General features: G+C 41.8%; 1 protein-coding gene across 2 annotated transcripts in view; it reads right to left on the reverse strand.

The window, feature by feature from the left end:
• IL20RB (interleukin 20 receptor subunit beta) overlaps window positions 1–19,569 on the reverse strand; it is a 229,340-nt gene that overhangs the window by 140,891 nt on the left and 68,880 nt on the right. Inside the window, exon 1 of one of the 2 annotated variants that reach the window (XM_085634331.1) lies at window positions 16,165–16,327. The exons of the other annotated variant lie outside the window; for it this stretch is intronic. Within the exon in view, the coding sequence (XP_085490457.1) occupies window positions 16,165–16,228 (64 nt within the window). The 5' untranslated portion in view covers window positions 16,229–16,327. Of the gene's footprint in view, window positions 1–16,164; window positions 16,328–19,569 lie in introns of those variants that run through there. 2 annotated transcript variants of the gene reach the window in all.

Below are 19,569 nucleotides of genomic sequence, written 5' to 3' on the forward strand. Positions count from 1 at the left end.
TAAGATACCATCTTTGCTTGCTTTTTAAAAATTTTTTTATTAGCATTCACTAAAGTACCAAAATTCACTCCGTTATTTAATAACAAATTCATGTTGATTTCTTTATTTTCTCTAACAGCTATCTTTTCACACATCAAGAAGATCCGCCCCACCCCCCTACCCCTTTCCCGCCCTTCACACCCACCCTACTACTTGAAGGAGGATACATCCTCTGCTAACAGCTGCCGTTGTGATGGCAGCTATCTTGGGTTCGACCGCCCCCCTTGGCTCCCAGTCTAGGAACCCCCCAAACCATATGCAAGAAAAAGAAAAAACAAATAGCAATAACCCTAAAGAGATTATTCACACTAGTGTCCCCCTTATACTTTTAGGCGAACCACTTAGAGGTAGTCAAACGTGAAACACTAAAAGGCTTATATACTAGTTGGCCTTGCTCTAGTGTAACACAACATAATTCCAAGAATCTCTATCAGTCCAGTGACTCCTCCTTCAAAGTGTCGACGTGACCACGTTTCAGCCTTTTCTTCTTAGGCCTCTTCAGGACAGGGGTTATACTATAATATTCTGAAAGGTAGAGGGCGCAAAATCTCTTGCGCTGAAAAAATTACAGCGACCCAGGTGCAATACCTCCCTATCAATAGGTGGTCACACCCACTTCAAGAATTTCTTTCGTGCATATACATCAGCAAGAATCCCGACTTAAATGAAATATATGCTTGAAAAGTCAGCTGGCAATCCCTCTCTTCACTGGAGTTCTTTGCGGCCGCCCTAGTGCGTCTCATAAAAATGCAGCACTGGAATGTGCCTATTGTGATTACTCCTGACCTTTATCTTCATTTATTTTGAAAGTATTTTAGTTGTTATGTTTACACTTGACTGTTGCTCTAATCTCTGTCTCTGTTCCTATAATAGAATCTAAACATCCTGTCCCTTTAGTAAGGGCGATTTTATATCATTGTTGTCGCCACCTTTCATGTAATCCCTCGCTGACCATCTGATAATGTCCTATGTGATATGTTCCACTTTACATATGTTTTCCTGTTTTTAGTGGTTTGTGGGTGAAATGTGCCAGAATGAATGAAGTATGATTGGCACAGGTGAGTATGAATGTAATATTTTAGTATGAGGTGAATGTTGGGTGCCTGTCGAATAATCATATATCTGTTTCACGTATTGTGTTTTACATTTTCTGTGAATTAATACTCCACTGTGACCATGTGAGTGACATGGCACATGAATATGCTTATATAAAGTGGAAGCTATTGAATTAATAAATATGTTTATTGTGCATATATTGGCTCAAGTGAGTATATGGTAATGTTTTCATACAACTATGATTTTATGGAGAAGGCAGCGTTGATTGCATTTGTAGTCACTTTACATAATAACCAGAATGTGATTTTTTGTACTGAGAACATGTACTAAACTTAAGAATATTTCACACATTTGGATGTGATGGATGAACTAAGATGTAGTTGAGGAACTGAGTCGTGGTTGGTGATCTAGGTGGATTTGTGCAACAGAGAATTATGTAATGCACTGAGAGAATATTTAGAAATATATTTAGAATATTTAGTGCATTCAGAGGTCAATCTCTATAGAGTACCATTCCGTGCCGTGATGGGTATGTCAGGACCTGATAACAATTTCTTCTCACCCTGGTACTTCATGCATTGGGTTAGTTCATACAATGACATAAATTTAAAGACATAAAGAAAAGATCATGCGGTAAAGCATATTTAGTGAAACAAAGGACTATGTAGTGCACCAAATGATATTTGTTTCCTGCATTAGTGTTTGGTTCAGAGGGGTTAGTTTTAACAGACTGGGGTAGTTTATTGAAGTTAAAGGGTAGTTCTTGCATTGTGACAAAATTCTATACATTGCGAAGTATTTTGAGTCTTGACACATTTTGAAATATTTGACTAACTAATGCCCTCCGGACCTTTTAGAGACTTGGAAAGTCAAGGCATTTCTATTTTATTCTTATTGATGTATTGTGCAACATACTTTAAAATATGGAATTTTATCAAAGCCCTGTCCAAATCAAGGACTAATGGCAAGAATGACAAAACTTCTTCTTAGACAAATCCTCCTCCATTAAGGAATCATAAGCTCTGGAAATGTACATAACCAGTCGCACTGCAACATAGTTGGGCATCTTCATACCCATTACTGAAGAGCAACTAACAAAGATAAAAATTAGATTCTATCACGATGCCATCATTGCTGGCATATTTGTCAAATAAATGTTAATCAAGTCAAAAAGTGCTTTATTCGAGTATTACTCATAAAAGCAAACATACAAACATATAATAAAAAACAATTAAATCTGAAATGTCATATTGACATACGCACATTTCTAAAAAAGAAACAAATTATTTTCAGAAAAGAAATATACATAATCACAGGTGTAAAATTCATTGGTGTTGATAATGCAATTAAGTACAATTTATAAAATCTTTATACTAAGAAAAAGAACCATTTAAAGTTTCATTTCACAGGTGTAAAGTTCATTGATGTTGATGATACAATTAAGTATAATTTATAAAATCTTTATACTAAAAAAAGAATCATTTAAAATTTCTTTTCCAGATGTCACGATAAATTACACTAAACAGAGAATAGACAGTACTCTAGCAGTCTCTGAGCGTCTAGGCAGAGAGTAGTCACCGAACTAGCAATCTCTGCCTTATTATCCATGCCCACCCCAAATACTTAGCGGTGGCAATTATAATCCAAGTTAAAGTAGTCGATCTAACAATGCGCAAAGCCACCATACTACTTTTAGTACCCAGGTTCCTACACATAGGTGCCAACCAAACACGCCTTGGAGTAGAGTATGGTTTACAGGAGAACAAAAAATGTCCAAGTGTTTCGTTACCTTCCCCACAAACTGGGCATGTAGCAGGGCCTCCTTCCCTCCACTTAGATGTTAAGTTACGAAGAGGAAGAGAGCCCGCCCTTAGTTGAAAAAACAGTTTCCTATCCAAAGGTTTGGATATATAATCCCAATACAGTTCATACATGGGGTACAATTTAACCTCAAGAAAACTAGCAGTCATGGACCCACAGTTGATGCTGAGCAAACTCTTGTTAGCAACATTTTCCCAAAAAATATTTTTTAGGGTTGTCTTATTGGGAAATGATGCCCCAGCTGGGTCGGACCATAATGCATTTAGACCCAGTTCAGATAGTGCAAGTTTTAATGATTTAAACCATCTAATTCTATTAAAGCAATCTGCTTTAATAACGTCAGTGAACCCAGCCGCATAATGAGAGAGCTCAGGTGTGGTCCATAACCTACGCCAATATAAAATCGGTCGTAGTTTGCCCATTTTCGAGATTTCTTTCCTGCCAAGCTCGTATCTCAAAGGCAACAACGTACTACTCTGTGGAGTACCCGTTAGTTTCCTAAAAAAATTGTTCTCAGAGGTTTGTAACTCCTGTAAATTTTCATGCCCCCATAACTCAGCCCCATATAATGCTGACCCAATTGCTTTTGCCTCATATATAATCAGGGGTGGTTTGATCGGTTTGGTCAATGATTTCCTATGCTCCTTTATAATGGTTCCAGCTAATTGCTTATGCCTTAAAATTGCAATATTTAAATGCTGGTTCCACCTATTATCATTAGAAATAAGGATCCCCAGGTATGTGAATGATGATACAACCTCAAGAGTGCGTCCACTCATGGTAATGTTAGGTTTAAAATTTCGATACGGATTAAAAACCATGAGTTTTGTTTTAGACGCATTCACCTCCAGTCCGTGATCCCCACAAAACTTATCAAAAATGGCCAATGCTTTTTACAGTCCACTTGGAGTTTTGGATAAAATTAACGTGTCATCGGCGAACATTAAAATCGGAACTTTTACACCTGCAAGAGAGGGAGCATCCACTGCCTGTGATTGAATGCGGGGGACAATGCCATTAATAAAAAGGGTGAACAAAGTTGGTGCCATTGAGCACCCTTGCCGAACCCCACGCTCAACAGGAAATTCGGCTGTGTCTTTACCGTATCCACCCCATTGGATTTTAGCATAGGTGCCTTCGTGTAATCTCATGATCAGAGTCAACAAGACTCCTGGGACCCCTAAGGCCACAAGTACTTCCCACAGTTTAATCTCTTTTGTGGAGCATGGGGCCAACTATTTAACCTTCCACATCAGGGAGGCAAATCCCCTGCAGCCTTAAAAACAGGCCCCATCACACCCTTACTGAAAGGCCTCAAGCAGATTCAAATAATCTTAACTATTATTGAAATGTCACAAACCTCCCTTGGCAGTGTGACTGAAAAATGTGTCTCAGAACAGTTTAACACGTTGTTTGAAAATAGGATTTTCTTTGTTCCATACTGAACTGTTTGTCAAAGAATGCAGCACATGAACCACCACCCTGAAATTACTGTATGAATCACACTGTGTATTAAGCAAGGGTGACACCTGTATCTTTCTTCTGATCTTCCTCTCAGCTCCTTTGATACAGTCAATCATGAGAAGTTTCTCCAGGTCCTGGAATTTCACCTGGGTGTCTGCAGTGACCTTAAACACCTTCTCAGTTCCTTTTTAGGTCCTTCACTCTTCAGCTTGGATAAGGCACCTCTGAGAATCCGTGTTAGAGTAGACAAATGTCTCCATTCACCAACATGCAAAATAATCAACCTTAATTGAAGAATTTCCTCCAATGACGATATCTATAAATTGAGATCCTACCAGCAAATCCTTAAAAATAAGATGTCAGAAAAGTTCCTTAGTTTGTATTCACTGTTCATCTCCTGGGCGCAACAACTAGTTCAAGAGGTCCAACTCAATTATAAATATTGCCCTTGGTTTTATAGTATTTCTTGTTCAAATGTTTCCATCAGTATTTATTTGTACATAGTGTGTGCTCATTTTATCACTATTTATCCAACTTTTTTTTGTGTTCTATGAAATAATCTACATATAATTAGTATATTTATGTCTTTTAAAGGATTTAAGCCTGACTTGCTTTAGAGCTATAAAATACAGCCGCGTTCTCGTGCAGGTAAGAGAGGTGGGGCCAGGTGGGATGGGGATTTCGACAAGACGACGAGGGTAAATTAAATATATAATTAATTTTCCCTCATCGTTGTCTGAAGAAATCCCCTCCCCTCCCCCCCCCACCCCATCAGGGCCCCACCGCTCTTACCTGCAAGAGTCACGGCTCTTAAAATACAAGAGTCATCTGAAAACAGTAGCATTGTAGCATCAACGTGGGAGCATTTCCATCAATTTAAGGAAATGTAATCCCGTTCTGAACTCCAAACACTATCAATTTTCCCAGAGATATTGGCTTGTCAGTCATGTCAGTACTAAGAGTAACTCAAACGAAGGACCTGTGGAGATCTGCCATGCATTGCTAGTCACCGGAAGACTCTAACATATTCCACACTGCAGGTGCTGAAAAGCTGCATGCTCTGAGGACCACATCAGATGAGGTCGATGAACATTATGCAACGCATCTTGTCCGTTGTCTTTACTTGATAGTTCCTAAAACAGTAATTTATAAAACTGTAACATAATCCATTTCATCAGATCTCTGGATACCCCTCAATCTTTATCTGCCACTGATGGTGCCCCCACATCCATAAGACCTCAGAATTGACGACCTCATACCAGAGCCAGCATAGGAAATCGGAAAAGAACATTAAAAAAAATATATATCATCATAATAAAGGGACCTGCCGAAATAATCAGTGCTGCCAGAATACCACAAACGACATCGATGCACTTCTAAGCGCTGCGTCCCATAACACGAAAAGCGTCATCACACACAATGTAGAAACACTTCCCACAAAGTCTCAAAGCAAAGACAACACACTTCCAACTATACACCACATGGTGTATTGTGCTATTGGCACAGACAAACACTACGGGGCCCCCGTACTGAGTAGGTAAGTGCTTTACAAACGCTACGATAGCATACTTAATACTTTTTGTATTTTTCTTCATTTAAAAATAATTGCGAACAAATAAAAGCAAATGTTTGCTGTTTGTGTTTATCTGTAAAAATGAAAAGTGGGGCCCATAATTGTAAATCTAATCTTGTATTCTCATTCCCCGTCATCCTGAAATCCTTCTCCACAGGAATGTGAAAACAGAAGCCATTCGCATTCATTCAAAATGGATTAAAATTCAAATGTTTCACTTTCACCTCCCTCGTTCTCTCTTGTACCCACCTGAACTCGCGAGGTAGCAGGCAAACCAAGCCTGGAAGACCAAAAGGAGGCCTCGCCTACAAGGCTCCAGGGAGGAGATGTTCACATCTCACATTTCTGCCTAAAGGCTGAAATATGTTTCAGGGCTTCTGGATCCCTATTCTTCAGTACTTTTTAGTCTGCCATCTGCACCTCCATCTTATACCACGAGGAGTCTTTCTTTGTTCTGCACATGCTCCCCTTTCGTTGTAAAATGCACACATGTATCCCCTTTATGTACCAAGATATATAGAAAACTTGAACTTGACTCGGGGTCTTCCGAAAGGATGGGCAGAAGGGTCAATATTCTTCATATCCCTTTCTTTTTCAGATCCCCACATGCTGTGTCTAACATGTCTTCTCTTTCCATGCTGGGCATGTATAAGAGAAGACAGACTCTGCAGCCAATGGGGTAAGAGAGGAACCGAGAGAGACCAGGCCCTTCACCCGCTGTGACACTGAAGTGACATAGCAGTCCATGCTCCTCAGACAATCCACCAGTGAGGAGACGGAGGTCTTCAAGCCCAGCAGCTAATTCGACAGGGGAGAGACTCAGTCTCTTCAGCCAGTCCAAGAGGGAGGAACGACACTGATGGAACCTTTTGTGTCAATCACCATAGCCAGATTTGGCAGCCACTAATACGCAGGGATGTAGCTTCGTCAGTAAGATTGGGGGGGTGTAAGCATCAGATTTCCCGACCATCACGCTGGCTTATAATCTTGAAATACATTATATGAGAAGCAGGGCGCACGAGTGAGGCTTTAGAGACAGTGAAAAGGGAGCGGAATACGGATTAATAGGAGGATTAAATGAGAGAAACAAAATATCTTGTAAAATAAAAAATTTTTAGGGCTTTCAAAACAGAGATGAAAAAGAGTGTGTATTTTGTCAGTGTATGTATGAAAAAATCTAAGGTGAAATCAGACAGACATCTCACCATACATACCCGATTGAAAGCACCTGTACCCAGCTACTCATCTGAAAATACATTTATTAGCAGATGTGTAACACCGCAAACACCCCCCCCCCCCCCCAGGCTACGTCCCTTTCTCCGGATATGTCTGATGAGGGAAAATAAGTGCCGGTCCATAAAAGTGATTTCCGGCACCCACAGGCTCATATTTACCACTGCAGACACCTATGGATGCTATGCTGTGCAGCCAGTGCGAGAGAGCTTAAATCTGCAGAGTAAAGCCTCTGCAACCTAAGGAAGCCAGGGGGTTGTAGTCAGTGTGACAGGAAACAGATCCAGATAGGCCAGAGAGATCATAGGAAAAGAGAGAGAGAGACACTAGGATCTGCAACCAATGAGACAGGGAAGAAGCCCAGAGAAGCCAAGTTCTACAAACCGTGTCTTATCAAAAAGGACCAGAGACAAATACTCCTCAGCTGGTGCAAGGAGTGACCAAGCGGTAACGGCCGTGTTGTGCGTTCAGTGCAAGACCAAACATATCCAGGGTTACATGTGCTTGGGCCTGTGCACTAGTGCATGGACAGAGAGGCCAAGCTCTTCCGCTGCAGCCATTGGGAGTCATTGAAGTTAGTGCTACGAATAAAAATAACAAGCATTTGCATAGCCAATAGGTCTCGCCTTTGGGACCTTATAAGTGTTTAGCCATGCAACAGTTGCATAACTAAATACTTATAAGGTCCCAAAAGCGACACCTATTGGCTAGTGAAAGTAATCGCGGCAAGCGCGGCGCGCGCGCCCGCGCACATGCACTGTAGCTCTAGGCTGGCCTGGTAGCACTTTTTGGAGCCCTCTCAATAAGTCTCGCCAGACCAGCGCATGCGCTGGGTCAGGCGAGACCTAAAAATCAAATCGAGGCGGCGCCACATCCGCATCAGAAGAAGGGAAACTCATGCAAACCACTCATGCGAAGACGAGGAATAGAGGAAGGAACAACACTCCCTCCAGAATACAACAGGAAGAAGGGAGCTTGGGCAGAGAGTAGCTCTCCCCAGAATGTTGCCTATAATTAAGAAAGGACAACAAAAGAAGTAATCTAACCAGCCATGGGTGTGTCGTGACATCATGTGTGGAATGTGCACGAGAATATGAACACAAGACTTGCAGCCTGTGTGAGGGGTGAAAAGCACAGAGGCAAATCTTTGCAAACTATATTGGCAGCAGCATAGCTTCAAGAGTGTTTGGGGTGTCACACTCACTTTATGCCCTCATTGTCCAGATGAGAGTTGGGTGCGGAGACTCTTAGCTGGGTTTGGCAGTATCTGTGTTGCGTATTCCTTTTTGCCCATCACTGGAAAGACCCATGCCCCTTTAAACCTAGATAATATTCATTGAGAGTTCATCCCTCTGTCCCAAAGATAAACGGAGACTGTCCTGACACGTGATGGCTCTCACATGATCTGAAGGGCAGCATTCTCGCAAAGTTTAAAACTGTGCTTTGACCCTAAGAGAAGTTTTTTCTATTTTTTGATGGGGTACCCGGAGGCTCATAAACAATATCAAAACATATTTATTAAGATTCAGTCCATCCTCTTGAGGTTGAACAGCAATGAAGATATGGGCGCAGCTTCGAGTCCAATAATGCCCCCAGCTCAGTGTAAACAGTCACACTTTATTCCACCCACCAAAGAGGAACGGAAGGGCTGTCTAAATAATGAAGACTGATTCCCCTTTGGATCCATTCCCTCCCCATATTTTGAGGCAACTAGGAGACTGTTTAAGTCCAATATAACTAGATTTATTTGCTGCCTCATTGTCATTTGGTATGGTCCCTAACTCTTGCAAAAGGACAAATATGATCCCTCTCCTCAAAAAACCTAATGCTGACCCGAACATCCTGTCTAACTTTAGACCCATTTCCCTGCTCCCTCGGGTCTCAAAGCTACTTGAGAAGCTTGTGAACACCCACGTATCGACATTTTTTTATACTTTCAATCTTCTTCACAATCAGGCTTCGGGGCTCACCATAGCACAGAGACGGCTTGAAAATAAATGACTCCTTTAAGCTAACTTTGGATTCTGGACACAAGGCCAGCCTGATTTTGTTAGTCCTCTCCACAGTGTTTGACACGGTCTCACATGAGATCCCGTTGCAGCGCCTAGCTTCGATTGGGGTGGAATGGACGGCGTTTGAATGGCATGGCTCATTTTTGAACCATAGAGAACAGTCTGTGCGGATTAAGGTGTTCTTTTCAGAGGTGAAGACTCTTAAGTGCGGGATACATCAGGGCTTGGCCCTGATCCCCCACACTTTTTATTCATTTACATGTCCCTGCTTGCATTTCTGATTGAAGACTTGGGCATTGAAATTGTCTCTTACGCGGATGATACCTGGCTTCTTCTGACTTATGAAGACAATTTGCCAGTAGACCAAGATACATGTTCTGCTTGCATTTTTGGGGTGATGGGGTGGCTTAAAGCCAACTGCCTACAATGTACTCCTGACAAAACAGATTCTGTTGTTTGGCCCTAACCCCCTTCCCGGTTGGTGAGGTGCCTGGCCGAGCAGTTTTAAAGTATCCTCCACAGCACCTCGATGTACACCTAACTTTTAAATCTCAGATTTTGGCAGTGGTGAAAACCTCCTGTTGAAATCTCAAGATGTTGTGAAGGAAATTTTTCAATTTCCTGCCACAAGAAAAACGGAAATCAGTAGTCCAGGCTTTGATTCTCTTTAGATTGGATTACTCCAATGTTCTTCATCTGGGGATCGGGATTCCCTAATACAGAGACTGCAAACTGTGCAGAATACGTCAATTCAAATTTTTTTAAGCTCCCCAAACGTGCCTCGGTATCACACTACTGTAACAAACTGCATTGGCTACCAGTGAGGAAAGGGGTCGTTTTTAAAGCCTTGCCCTTCACACACCGAGATTTTTACGAGGCTGGTCCTATATACCTGTCCAACAAGCCATATGAATACAGCCCACAAAGAACCTTACGTTCACAGTCAGCCCGACTTCTAGTCATTCCTCACACTACATGTAAGAAGTTGGGTAGTTTGGCCTGCTCTGTTTTGGCAGCTAAGCACTGGAATGAGCTTCCCTTCCAACTCAGATGTATTCCAGAAATACCTGTTTTTCGGAACCAATTAAAAGCTCATCGGTTCAAGTGTAGGGATGATCTCTTTTGGCCATTTGCCTTAGTGCTGTGACACTCTCGTAGTAGCTGTGTGCTTTAGCCCCTTCAGTGCCATGCCCTTTCCCCCTCCTGTGCCGGGCGTTTCACACGCGGGTGGGGTTCATGACGAGATAGTCTTGTCATGGGCACAGCGCGACCGTGCTCCATGACGAGACTATCTCGTCATGGGCACAGAAGAGGTTAGAGATATTTTCATTCATAAATTCATACCAATGGCCCTCTGTTTAAGTAGTTCTTTGTTTTAAGAAAGAGAGGTGTGTAGTGTGAATGACTAGGGCAAAAGTGCACAACATTCCTTGTACTTCTCTGTTTTATAGCAGGAAGTAGCAAGTGAATCAGTACCAAGACTTAGATTCCTTGCATACATCTAGGGCCACTGGAATTATGCAGCAGGGGAGGGCCAAATTATGCAACAAATTTCGAGTAAATTATGTGGCAAGAAAAGGCAAATTATGCTGCATTGTGAAGCACATTTTGTGTTAGTATTGCTTTATTATTCTGTCATTTTTAGGTCTCGTCTGACCCAGCGCATGCGCTGGTCTGGCGAGACATTTTGTGAGGGCTCCAAAAAGTGCTACCAGTCCAGCCTAGAGGTACAGTGCATGTGCGTGGGCGCGCGCATCGCGCTTTACCGCGATTACTTTCATTTTCGCGGCCGCATGGCCGCTTTGATGTTTGATCGTGATCACTTTCGTGGCCGCTTTGATGTTCTCCGTGAGGCTTCAATAGATTGCAGCAGTTAAAACAAGCATTGGCATAGCCAATAGGTCTCGCTTTTGGGACCTTATAAGTGTTTAGTTATGCAACTGTTGCATGGCTAAACACTTAAGGTCCTAAAGGCGAGACCTATTGGCTATGCCAATGCTTGTTTAACTTATCACTCTCTAAGCATTAGTTGCACCTCATTAGTACCGGTTTAACACCCAAATTGAGCAATGAGCTACAGAAAGGTGACAATTCAACCTTCGCAAAGGGCCTTTCTACTGAAAGGCAACACATGTTGCTGCGGTTTAGTAACTATCGCACTGTTTGAGCTAGAAACATTTTTTTTGTTCTAAAATCTGCAGATTTTGCAGCAGATGATAGAATATGTGGCAAACGCAGCAAATCTACAATCATGCACAAATCGCTGCACAAATGCAAAATTCCTGTGGCCCTGCACATATCTGTTCACACTTCAAAGCTCTTTTTCTAGCATGGCAATCGTGACTCATGTCTCTAGCTGCAAATATGCAAAGCTACCTTCACTATTTTCATAAAAATCTACGCTCAAATATTGCAAGACAACTTTTTCTATTGATGGAAAGCTGAGTAGAGGAACCCGTAGAAGGCAAATTATCCACTGGTTTCTGTGATGTTGCCATCGCAACCTCCACCTCCTGATCACATTTTGCTTTTAGCCTTCACAGCAAAACAGACTGTTTTAAGAATGACAGATCAAACTTGAGATGTTCTGGCTGGAAGAAAAAAATTCTCTGGAATGTACTGAAACTGCCCCTTGAAGTTGGGTTCATGCCAAATATCAAAGACCTAAAAACAGACAGCCTTGATGGCACACACATATTCATGCGCACCCACACATAGGCACACACACATAGGCACACACACATATCACAGATATTTGTTTTGTGCAGCACGTGTTATTTGCCCACTAAGTTCTCTTACCATCACTGGAACCTATGATCTGAAAGTTATTTCACCCAGATCACTGCAGCAGGCACGTAGCCCGGTGAGCTGTCTAACTGGATTGAAACCTATAAAGTGCACTGAATTCAGTAGCATGTGTTCAACTTGCCAGTCTTCTATTGCCTGTTAGCAAACTATACCTATACAACACAAAATAAACAGATAGATTTGAAGGGGTTCGAGAATTATGATTATTTAAAAAAACATGTCCAATCTTCTTTTTTACTCCTTTAACAACCAAAGCCTTTACCCTCCCAATCCTGGTCATACAGAGACCCAATCTGTGCTTGACAAACAATCTTTTGCGAGATGGGTGGGAAATCTAAGACTCACCCCCCTGAAACTCACTGACTCTGGGCCTGATTTAGGTATTGGTGGACGGGTTACTCTGCCACGATGGTGGCGGATATACTGTCCACCAAAATCTAAATCCCATAGAATGTCATGGGATTTATATTTCAGCGGACAGGATATCCATCCCGTTGTGTCGGAGTAACCCGCCAATCAATATCGGACCCTAAGCTCCCTGTGTATGGGAGGGGGCAAACTGGGAGATGCCAACCTGAGCACCCAGAGTGAGCGCTGAGATTCCTGAAGAGGCCTGGCTCTGTGACCAGTCTAAGAGAAAAATGTGTCGGGGCACTGCAGTGCCAGAAGCCGGGCTCCACTGCCAGTATGAGAGACCCGGAGAAGGCTGAACTAAGCCACTGTAAAGTGGTTTAGGAGCAGATGTTAAGCAAGGACAAGATTTGAGATGATTTTCTTTTAGTATTTGAATGCCTCCATCACAAGGAAGTGCCAAACTGCCAACATTCAAACCAAAACCATCAATGTGATAAAACATGCCTCGTAGAAAGCATGAACAATATTTAAACCACCAAATTGAATGCCTTAAAATATATTGAAATCTGGTTACAGAAAGAGGTAAGTTTGCTCCACTGCTAGATTTCTGTGACAGAGGGAAAAAAAACAACCATCCGAGGTGACCCATTTTAAGTGTCAAGTGGCAATACCAGTCTGGTAACTTTGGGCGTGTTAAGGAAGGCGTGCAGGGAAGCCGCTGGGACAGCTGGTCAGAAGAGTGGACAGGCTGTGAGGTGACATCTGCCCACCGAGATCTTCTTTCCTACCTTTTGAGAAGTCTCACTGACCGAACCCAACATGGGCAATGGGGTTAGGATATGTGCTTGATGTCCAATCACTTTTTTTTGACAGAATAGGGTAACGCACCCGTGTACGGTCTTAGGTATGTGAATGTGCATTTGCATAGATCCCAGAGCCAGACTGGAAAACCTAAAACAGTCCTGGTAAAAATGCTCAACCCAGCCCCACTTCTTTTGTTCTCTCTATTTCCATCCATCTATTCTCTCTCTTATCCTAACTTGACTGCTTTCGCTCTACCGTATCCCTTCATCTCTCATTCTATCGAAGCCCTCTGTGGCTGCTGCAGTGAATCTCAGGAGAGAGCGTCGGAGGCACCAGCAGCGGCTCTGGGCTTTCCAAATCGGCCTCCAAGGGCTGTTGCAGCCCACGTGGGAAATGCCAGGTGAAGCAATAGTCCTGCCCGGCAGTGCAAGTTTCCGATTACAGGCCTTCATGTGGTAGGCACAGTTTCTTTCTTTTCCTTCCCTATGCGCCCAATCATAGTTTTTCTTCCCTTGAGATCTTACATTTTTTGTGTTCTCTAGGTAAATAAAATGCTACAATAAATCGCGCCCCCAACAACAAATAATCTCTTTTATTATTTTCATCAAGATCCTGTTCTCCAGGTACGTTGACGTTAGCCCGGAGATCCGCGTTTGCATGGGGGTGCATAGCAATATCATGCGTATATTTTCCTACTGGGTGATTTCACACCCATGCAAAAAAGTATTCCAATTTTTACTTGTGTACAAAATGGTGAAACCAGAATGTATACACTCTCAAAAGCATAGCGAAATTCAGATTTGTACACGAATTTATTTTTCATGTACATTGATTGTGGCTTAGGCAAAATAATGAGTCTCAAGACAGGAAACAATGCACACGAATAGCTATAGAGTTTGATATGGGAACACTTTGTATGCCCAAAGAAAAATAAGGAATGTTTCGTGCTGTGACATCGAGTAAGGACAGCAAGCCTTGTTTCAGTGTCACCTGGTTGGATGCTAGGCCACAAATTCAGTGGACGTACTCACACTGGTGAGCGGTAAATCACAAAATGCAGGGGACTGGTAATCCCAAGAGAGCGGGTTTATTTAGGGGAGATGGGGCAGAACATTTTATTTTTAAGAAAACACCCACCCCCAGAGAGGACATCAGTAAATCACAATGGTGTGACTTCCCCAAAAACATTGTTTAGTGCAGGTTGCATCACACTGCGTTTGACCAACAGAAACATCAGAGAAATTGTATCTGTATTTATCCATATTTATTTTAGGTTTTGGGAAAAAAACTAAGCTGAAATTAGTATATTTCCAAATGTATTTAACCGATAAGTGCACACTCATACTTCAATGCCTGACAGCTTTCCTTGATACGAACACCCATAGATGATAAATCAATGCACTTATATGAAAACATGTACACTTTCGTATTAACTTTATGCACATCTACTGCTAATTAAGCCGCATTACTACCATTATTTTCTATTTAACCCCCTTACCTGTTAATCCACACACCTACTTGACTGGCAGTCATGAGTGATAGTATCTCGAATCAGTGATAAAACAACCTAAATTAAATTTTTATTCACGTTTAAAAATAAATAAAGAGGAAAATTAAATAATTTTCTGACTGTATTTATCTGTAAAAATCAGTAAAAAAGGAAAACCGGGAGCCCTAATTAAAAGTACCTCAATTCTCGAGGTTGTAAATTAAAGAAACTAACTGATCATGTGAAGTTTTCCAATATTGAAATATCAAGACATGGGGAAACCTAATAGGAAATCTTATAAAATTATAAGAGTTTTCCAAATGAAATTGTTACAAATAAAAAATGAATTTACATCGTAATAATGACAGGTTGGCACACAAGTTTGACAACAATTAGAATATAAAAGTGTCAACGCTGCTGAAATTAAATGTGACTATACTAATGAATGCCGATGTGTCAGCATCCCATAAAAAGGGATGTACAAATAAACAATAGCCAGCCACATTTTAGGGTCAACCCAGAAATGTCTTTAGTGCTTAGTAAAAGGTCTGTCATGTGGCCACATATTCCAGAAGGAGCATTTGTTCCTGAAAGGCTGGTATGACTGGTTTAGATTGAGTCAAAAGTCAGACAAGGGAATGAAAAGTTAATAGGGAGGGCACAAAGGTTAGCATGTCAATATCCTATCGGAAAATCCTAGGGGGTGATCCCAGAGTGACTCTGCCCCTCTTTTGCGGTGAGAATTAAGTATGCAATAATGTGATGCAGTAAATACCCGCACAATTTGGAAATGTATATTTGTAGTTATCACCTCAAAATACGTGTTAGTCTTACCTTGGAATAAACTAGGTCAAATGGCAACCTCATAGACGAGTAGCTTTGTGGTGAAACCCGAATTACTGGTCTGGTGGCAATCTTTTGATATTTTTAGCCCAGTATGGTGTTTGTGAGTGCAGTAATTATGTCCTACCTAAATAACTAGCTGTTTATACCATGAATTGCCATTTATAAAGCAGTGATGAATCCCCTGGTTTAAATTCCATTTACCCGGTTACAAGTGCCTCCTCCTGCTTAAAACTTGAGCTTGTGAATGAGCAGATGGTAATACATGCTTTCACCTTCCCTTCCCAACTGTTTGTCTGTCTCTTTTATAAATGTATTTTTTTATTGAACTTAATGGGAAGGCATAACTTCAAACTCAGACAGATGGAAAACAGGACTGCACTGCCCCAAATTCGAACACATGACCAGTAGGTTACAAACAGATCTTCGCAGAGGGTGCATTAACCCTCTGTGCTACCCAAATGAAAACCAATCCTATAAAGTGCAGATTAAATTCAGGTCTTTATAAATTAACATAAACAGATACAGCACTGGCATTGAAACAACGGGCCGGCGGGTCAGACTCGGACCTCTGCCGGAATTAGTTTACTTTATAATCCAATGACTGAAATACAATAGCGTACAGCCTCCATCACAGACAGCAGGAAGTTCCTTTCCCCACCTCTTACCCGCTAGCACTGCTGGAGCCAACACTGCGAGGAGACAGGCCAACAGCCTGCCACGGTGACTCATTGTGGGGGTTCAGGAGCTCTCCGCGGCCCTCCAGAGTCCCTGTGTGTCCCAGTCATCCTCGCGCCAAAGCCTGGTCATCCTCAGAGACAGTCAATGAGCACGCGCTTCTGAATCCAGGTGCAGGCTCCGCCCACCTCAGTTACGGGGGCGGGAAGGGAGGCAACCAATTGTCTCTCAGTGCGTGCATCAAGCAGCATTTCCCAGAGGGGTGTTTCCGAGCGTGTCAGCAGTGTTGTCATTCAAACCTGTTTACTCAGAAGTGTGCCTGCCCTGCCCTCGTCCGGTGGGAACCAACCTCTGTCTTTTTTTCGGCTGGGGATGCAACCTGTACCCAGTGCTCACTTTGAGCGGTGGCTACAGCTGTGGCTCACCCGCACTTATTTTGGGGACCGGCAGTTATATGTCCTCATCAGACTTTTGTCCAGAGCAACAGGGAGACACTCAGAAAAAGTAGGAGGAAACGAAAAATGGAACAACAGTGACATAGTGAGTCAGCAGAGATGAAAGAGAACCTGCATGACTAAAATACATGGGAATGAAGTGCATGGTGGGATAAGAAATAAGCATGAGGTAGGATCCAGATTGTGCGACTTTAGTATTTGGAAATCCTGACATTTGCCAGCGCCTGCTATGGAATTCCAAGAGAAGCATTCGGCACCTGCACTAATTATTTTACAAATTAAGCACTGCCTCTAGCACTTGTAGCACTGAGATAAATTGTTTTCCTATTGAATGCATCGGCAATTCAAAATTTAGCAAAATCAATGAATGCGACAAGGCCGTGTGTTTTTTAACAATAGTTGATTAATTCCTGACTGAAATTCAATAGCGTAGCCGGTGTGTCACTGGCCCTAGATAGGAAATGTACCCCGGCTGCTGTTGGGATTATAAGGTAAAGCAATAATCAAAGCTCAGTGGGTCCTGCAGGCCTCTGGGCCTCAGCGCCACTCCACCTGCTGCAACAATGAAAGCTACGCTCTTGCTGATAATACAGGTGCCCAGTTCCAAGTTGTTTCAATTCGTTCCAGTGAGCAATAACGGTGTTTGTTGCTGAAATATCTTTGTGAAATTAGAAAACTTTCCTTTCCGACTGGCTATCCAACTCTCCTGACTGGGGTTATTTGCGGGCCACTCATGGGGAGGTGGCCTAGATCTGTGACAAATGACACAATAGTGGAAAAGCAGGGCAATTGCAGATGCCGTGTGTTGTCACTGTTCTGAAGAAAGTGGCTTCTACATTTACTTAACTGTTAGCGGTTGTGTTGTGCTTATGAAGCACTTAAATGCTTTAGGGCCATGTTTATAAGCAAACCAGATTTAAATGCAAGACTACTGTGTGGCTGGAATTACAAGTTCCACTTGGTATCTCCAGACCTAATACAGCTATTCTGAAATAATGCTTCCGAGATAAGGATAAGATTTTACTACTTCTACAGCTGATTTATTAAGAAACCACGTATACTTTGCATTTATTTGTCACCCCTTTGGTCCAAACCTCATAAGATTACTTTTATTTATATGCACATTCAGATAATTAGTATCCGAGTATGTTGATAAGGTATCACAACATCTCTGGACACCTTTTGGTGTCAGTTTGAGCAGGACGATATTGTCCGTATATAGAAGTGTACCTACAGGATAGGAACCTAGCTTTGGAGCATCACCGGCTGTCCTACTCATCACTTCAGGGAGATCTGCCATATCTGACAAGAAAAGAAGCGGGGCTGCAGACATCCCTGTTTCACTCCATTTCTGGTGGGGATTTTCAGAGTCATATCACGCCTCCCTCCTAACATGACGTGACACCACGTAGCGGTATGAAGGGCGATAATACATTTAAAAGATCCCCTGGGATTCCCATGAAACTCAACTTCCTCCAAATAATCTGTCTATCTACGTGGTCAAAACCAGTTGAACAGTCAGTATAAATTGCATAGACATGCATCCAACCTCTTTTCATATGTTTCTCCAGGATCAAATTAGTCACAGTTATATTATTCAAGGTCAAGTGACCAGCTCTAAACCCTGCTTGTTCCCATAATGTTTCCTTCCTCTACCCATTAAAGTAGGTTAGAGAATACACGTTTTGCAAATATCTTTCCTGTGGCATCCAACAAGGCGCTCTGCCTATAGTTACTTGCTATGTTTAAAGGGTCTTTTTTATGTAGTGGTAGAATGATACTACCCTTCCAAGAGCTAGGAACCTCTCCTGTATGATAGCAATAACGTAAGAGCACCAGTAAATTAGAGGTCCATAAGTCCAGATCCAGTTTTATGATGGTAATAGGTAATTGATCTGGACCTCTTGCACCGGGGTTCCTGGCAGCCTTAAGATATTGTAGCACCTCCTGTCTAGATGGAGGGGGAGAGAAGGACATCTCCAATCTAAGATCCTTCCAAGGGAGTCCATTTCCCTATTGCTACCCATCATGGTATTCAAAGCATAAAGGGAAGTTATATATTTCTGACATTCAGAGTTAGTAATATTATTTGTCCTGGGTTTAGAGAAAGAGACACTATTTTACCCTATAATTTTCAAAGAAGGCTTTTTGGTGTTTACATTTCACTGCTTCTGTTATTTTTACCCAAATATTATCCGAGTGATATCTTTTTTGAATTCGTATTTAAGAGGTAGCCAAGGGATGGTACAAAAAAGGGTTGTTGAGCATTCACTACTAATTAGCTCCCCACTAATTGAATCCTATCTCTCATTCTATTTTAATCAAGCAAAGATGTTTTATTTGATTAGGTTCAGAATGGGTATTGCTCATTTACTGGTATCGTACCCACGTGATGCATATTGTGATGCCAAATTAGAACTGTGTCCATGTAATTCAATTTCTGCACAAAGCACCTTGCACTTTATGTTTTTTTGTAAATTGTATCTCAACCCTAGACGCACTTTTTAAAAACCATTATTAAGATTTTTAAATATTAGAAAGTGTCAACCTGCACTATGTCATCTACTTCTTTTAAATAATGAATTCACCTGTCTTATGGTCTATAAGTATATCTCCGCTGCAGTTCGACTTTCATAATCTCGGAAAATGAACTCTTGGGTATCATTCACATTGGTTAAAATCTTAATATGCGTATTATTGTTAAAATAATGTTTTATTTGTTCTTTTATGGCTGTCATTAAGCCGAATAAAGATTTTTGACTGACTGAATTCGTACTCACTAGTTCTCCTTCTTTTCATTCGAGAGATAAACTCAAACAATTTGTTAAAATTGGGGTTCAGATAGGGGAACATCAGTCAGGTCTACCCGTCCCTTCGTCTCTTCGTCCGTGCGGTAAATGCAATCATGCACATCTGCCTCATAACTCTCAGAAGGTAGGG

Source organism: Triturus cristatus, chromosome 11, assembly GCF_964204655.1.
Source record: "Triturus cristatus chromosome 11, aTriCri1.1, whole genome shotgun sequence".
Taxonomy (NCBI): Eukaryota; Metazoa; Chordata; class Amphibia; order Caudata; family Salamandridae; genus Triturus; species Triturus cristatus.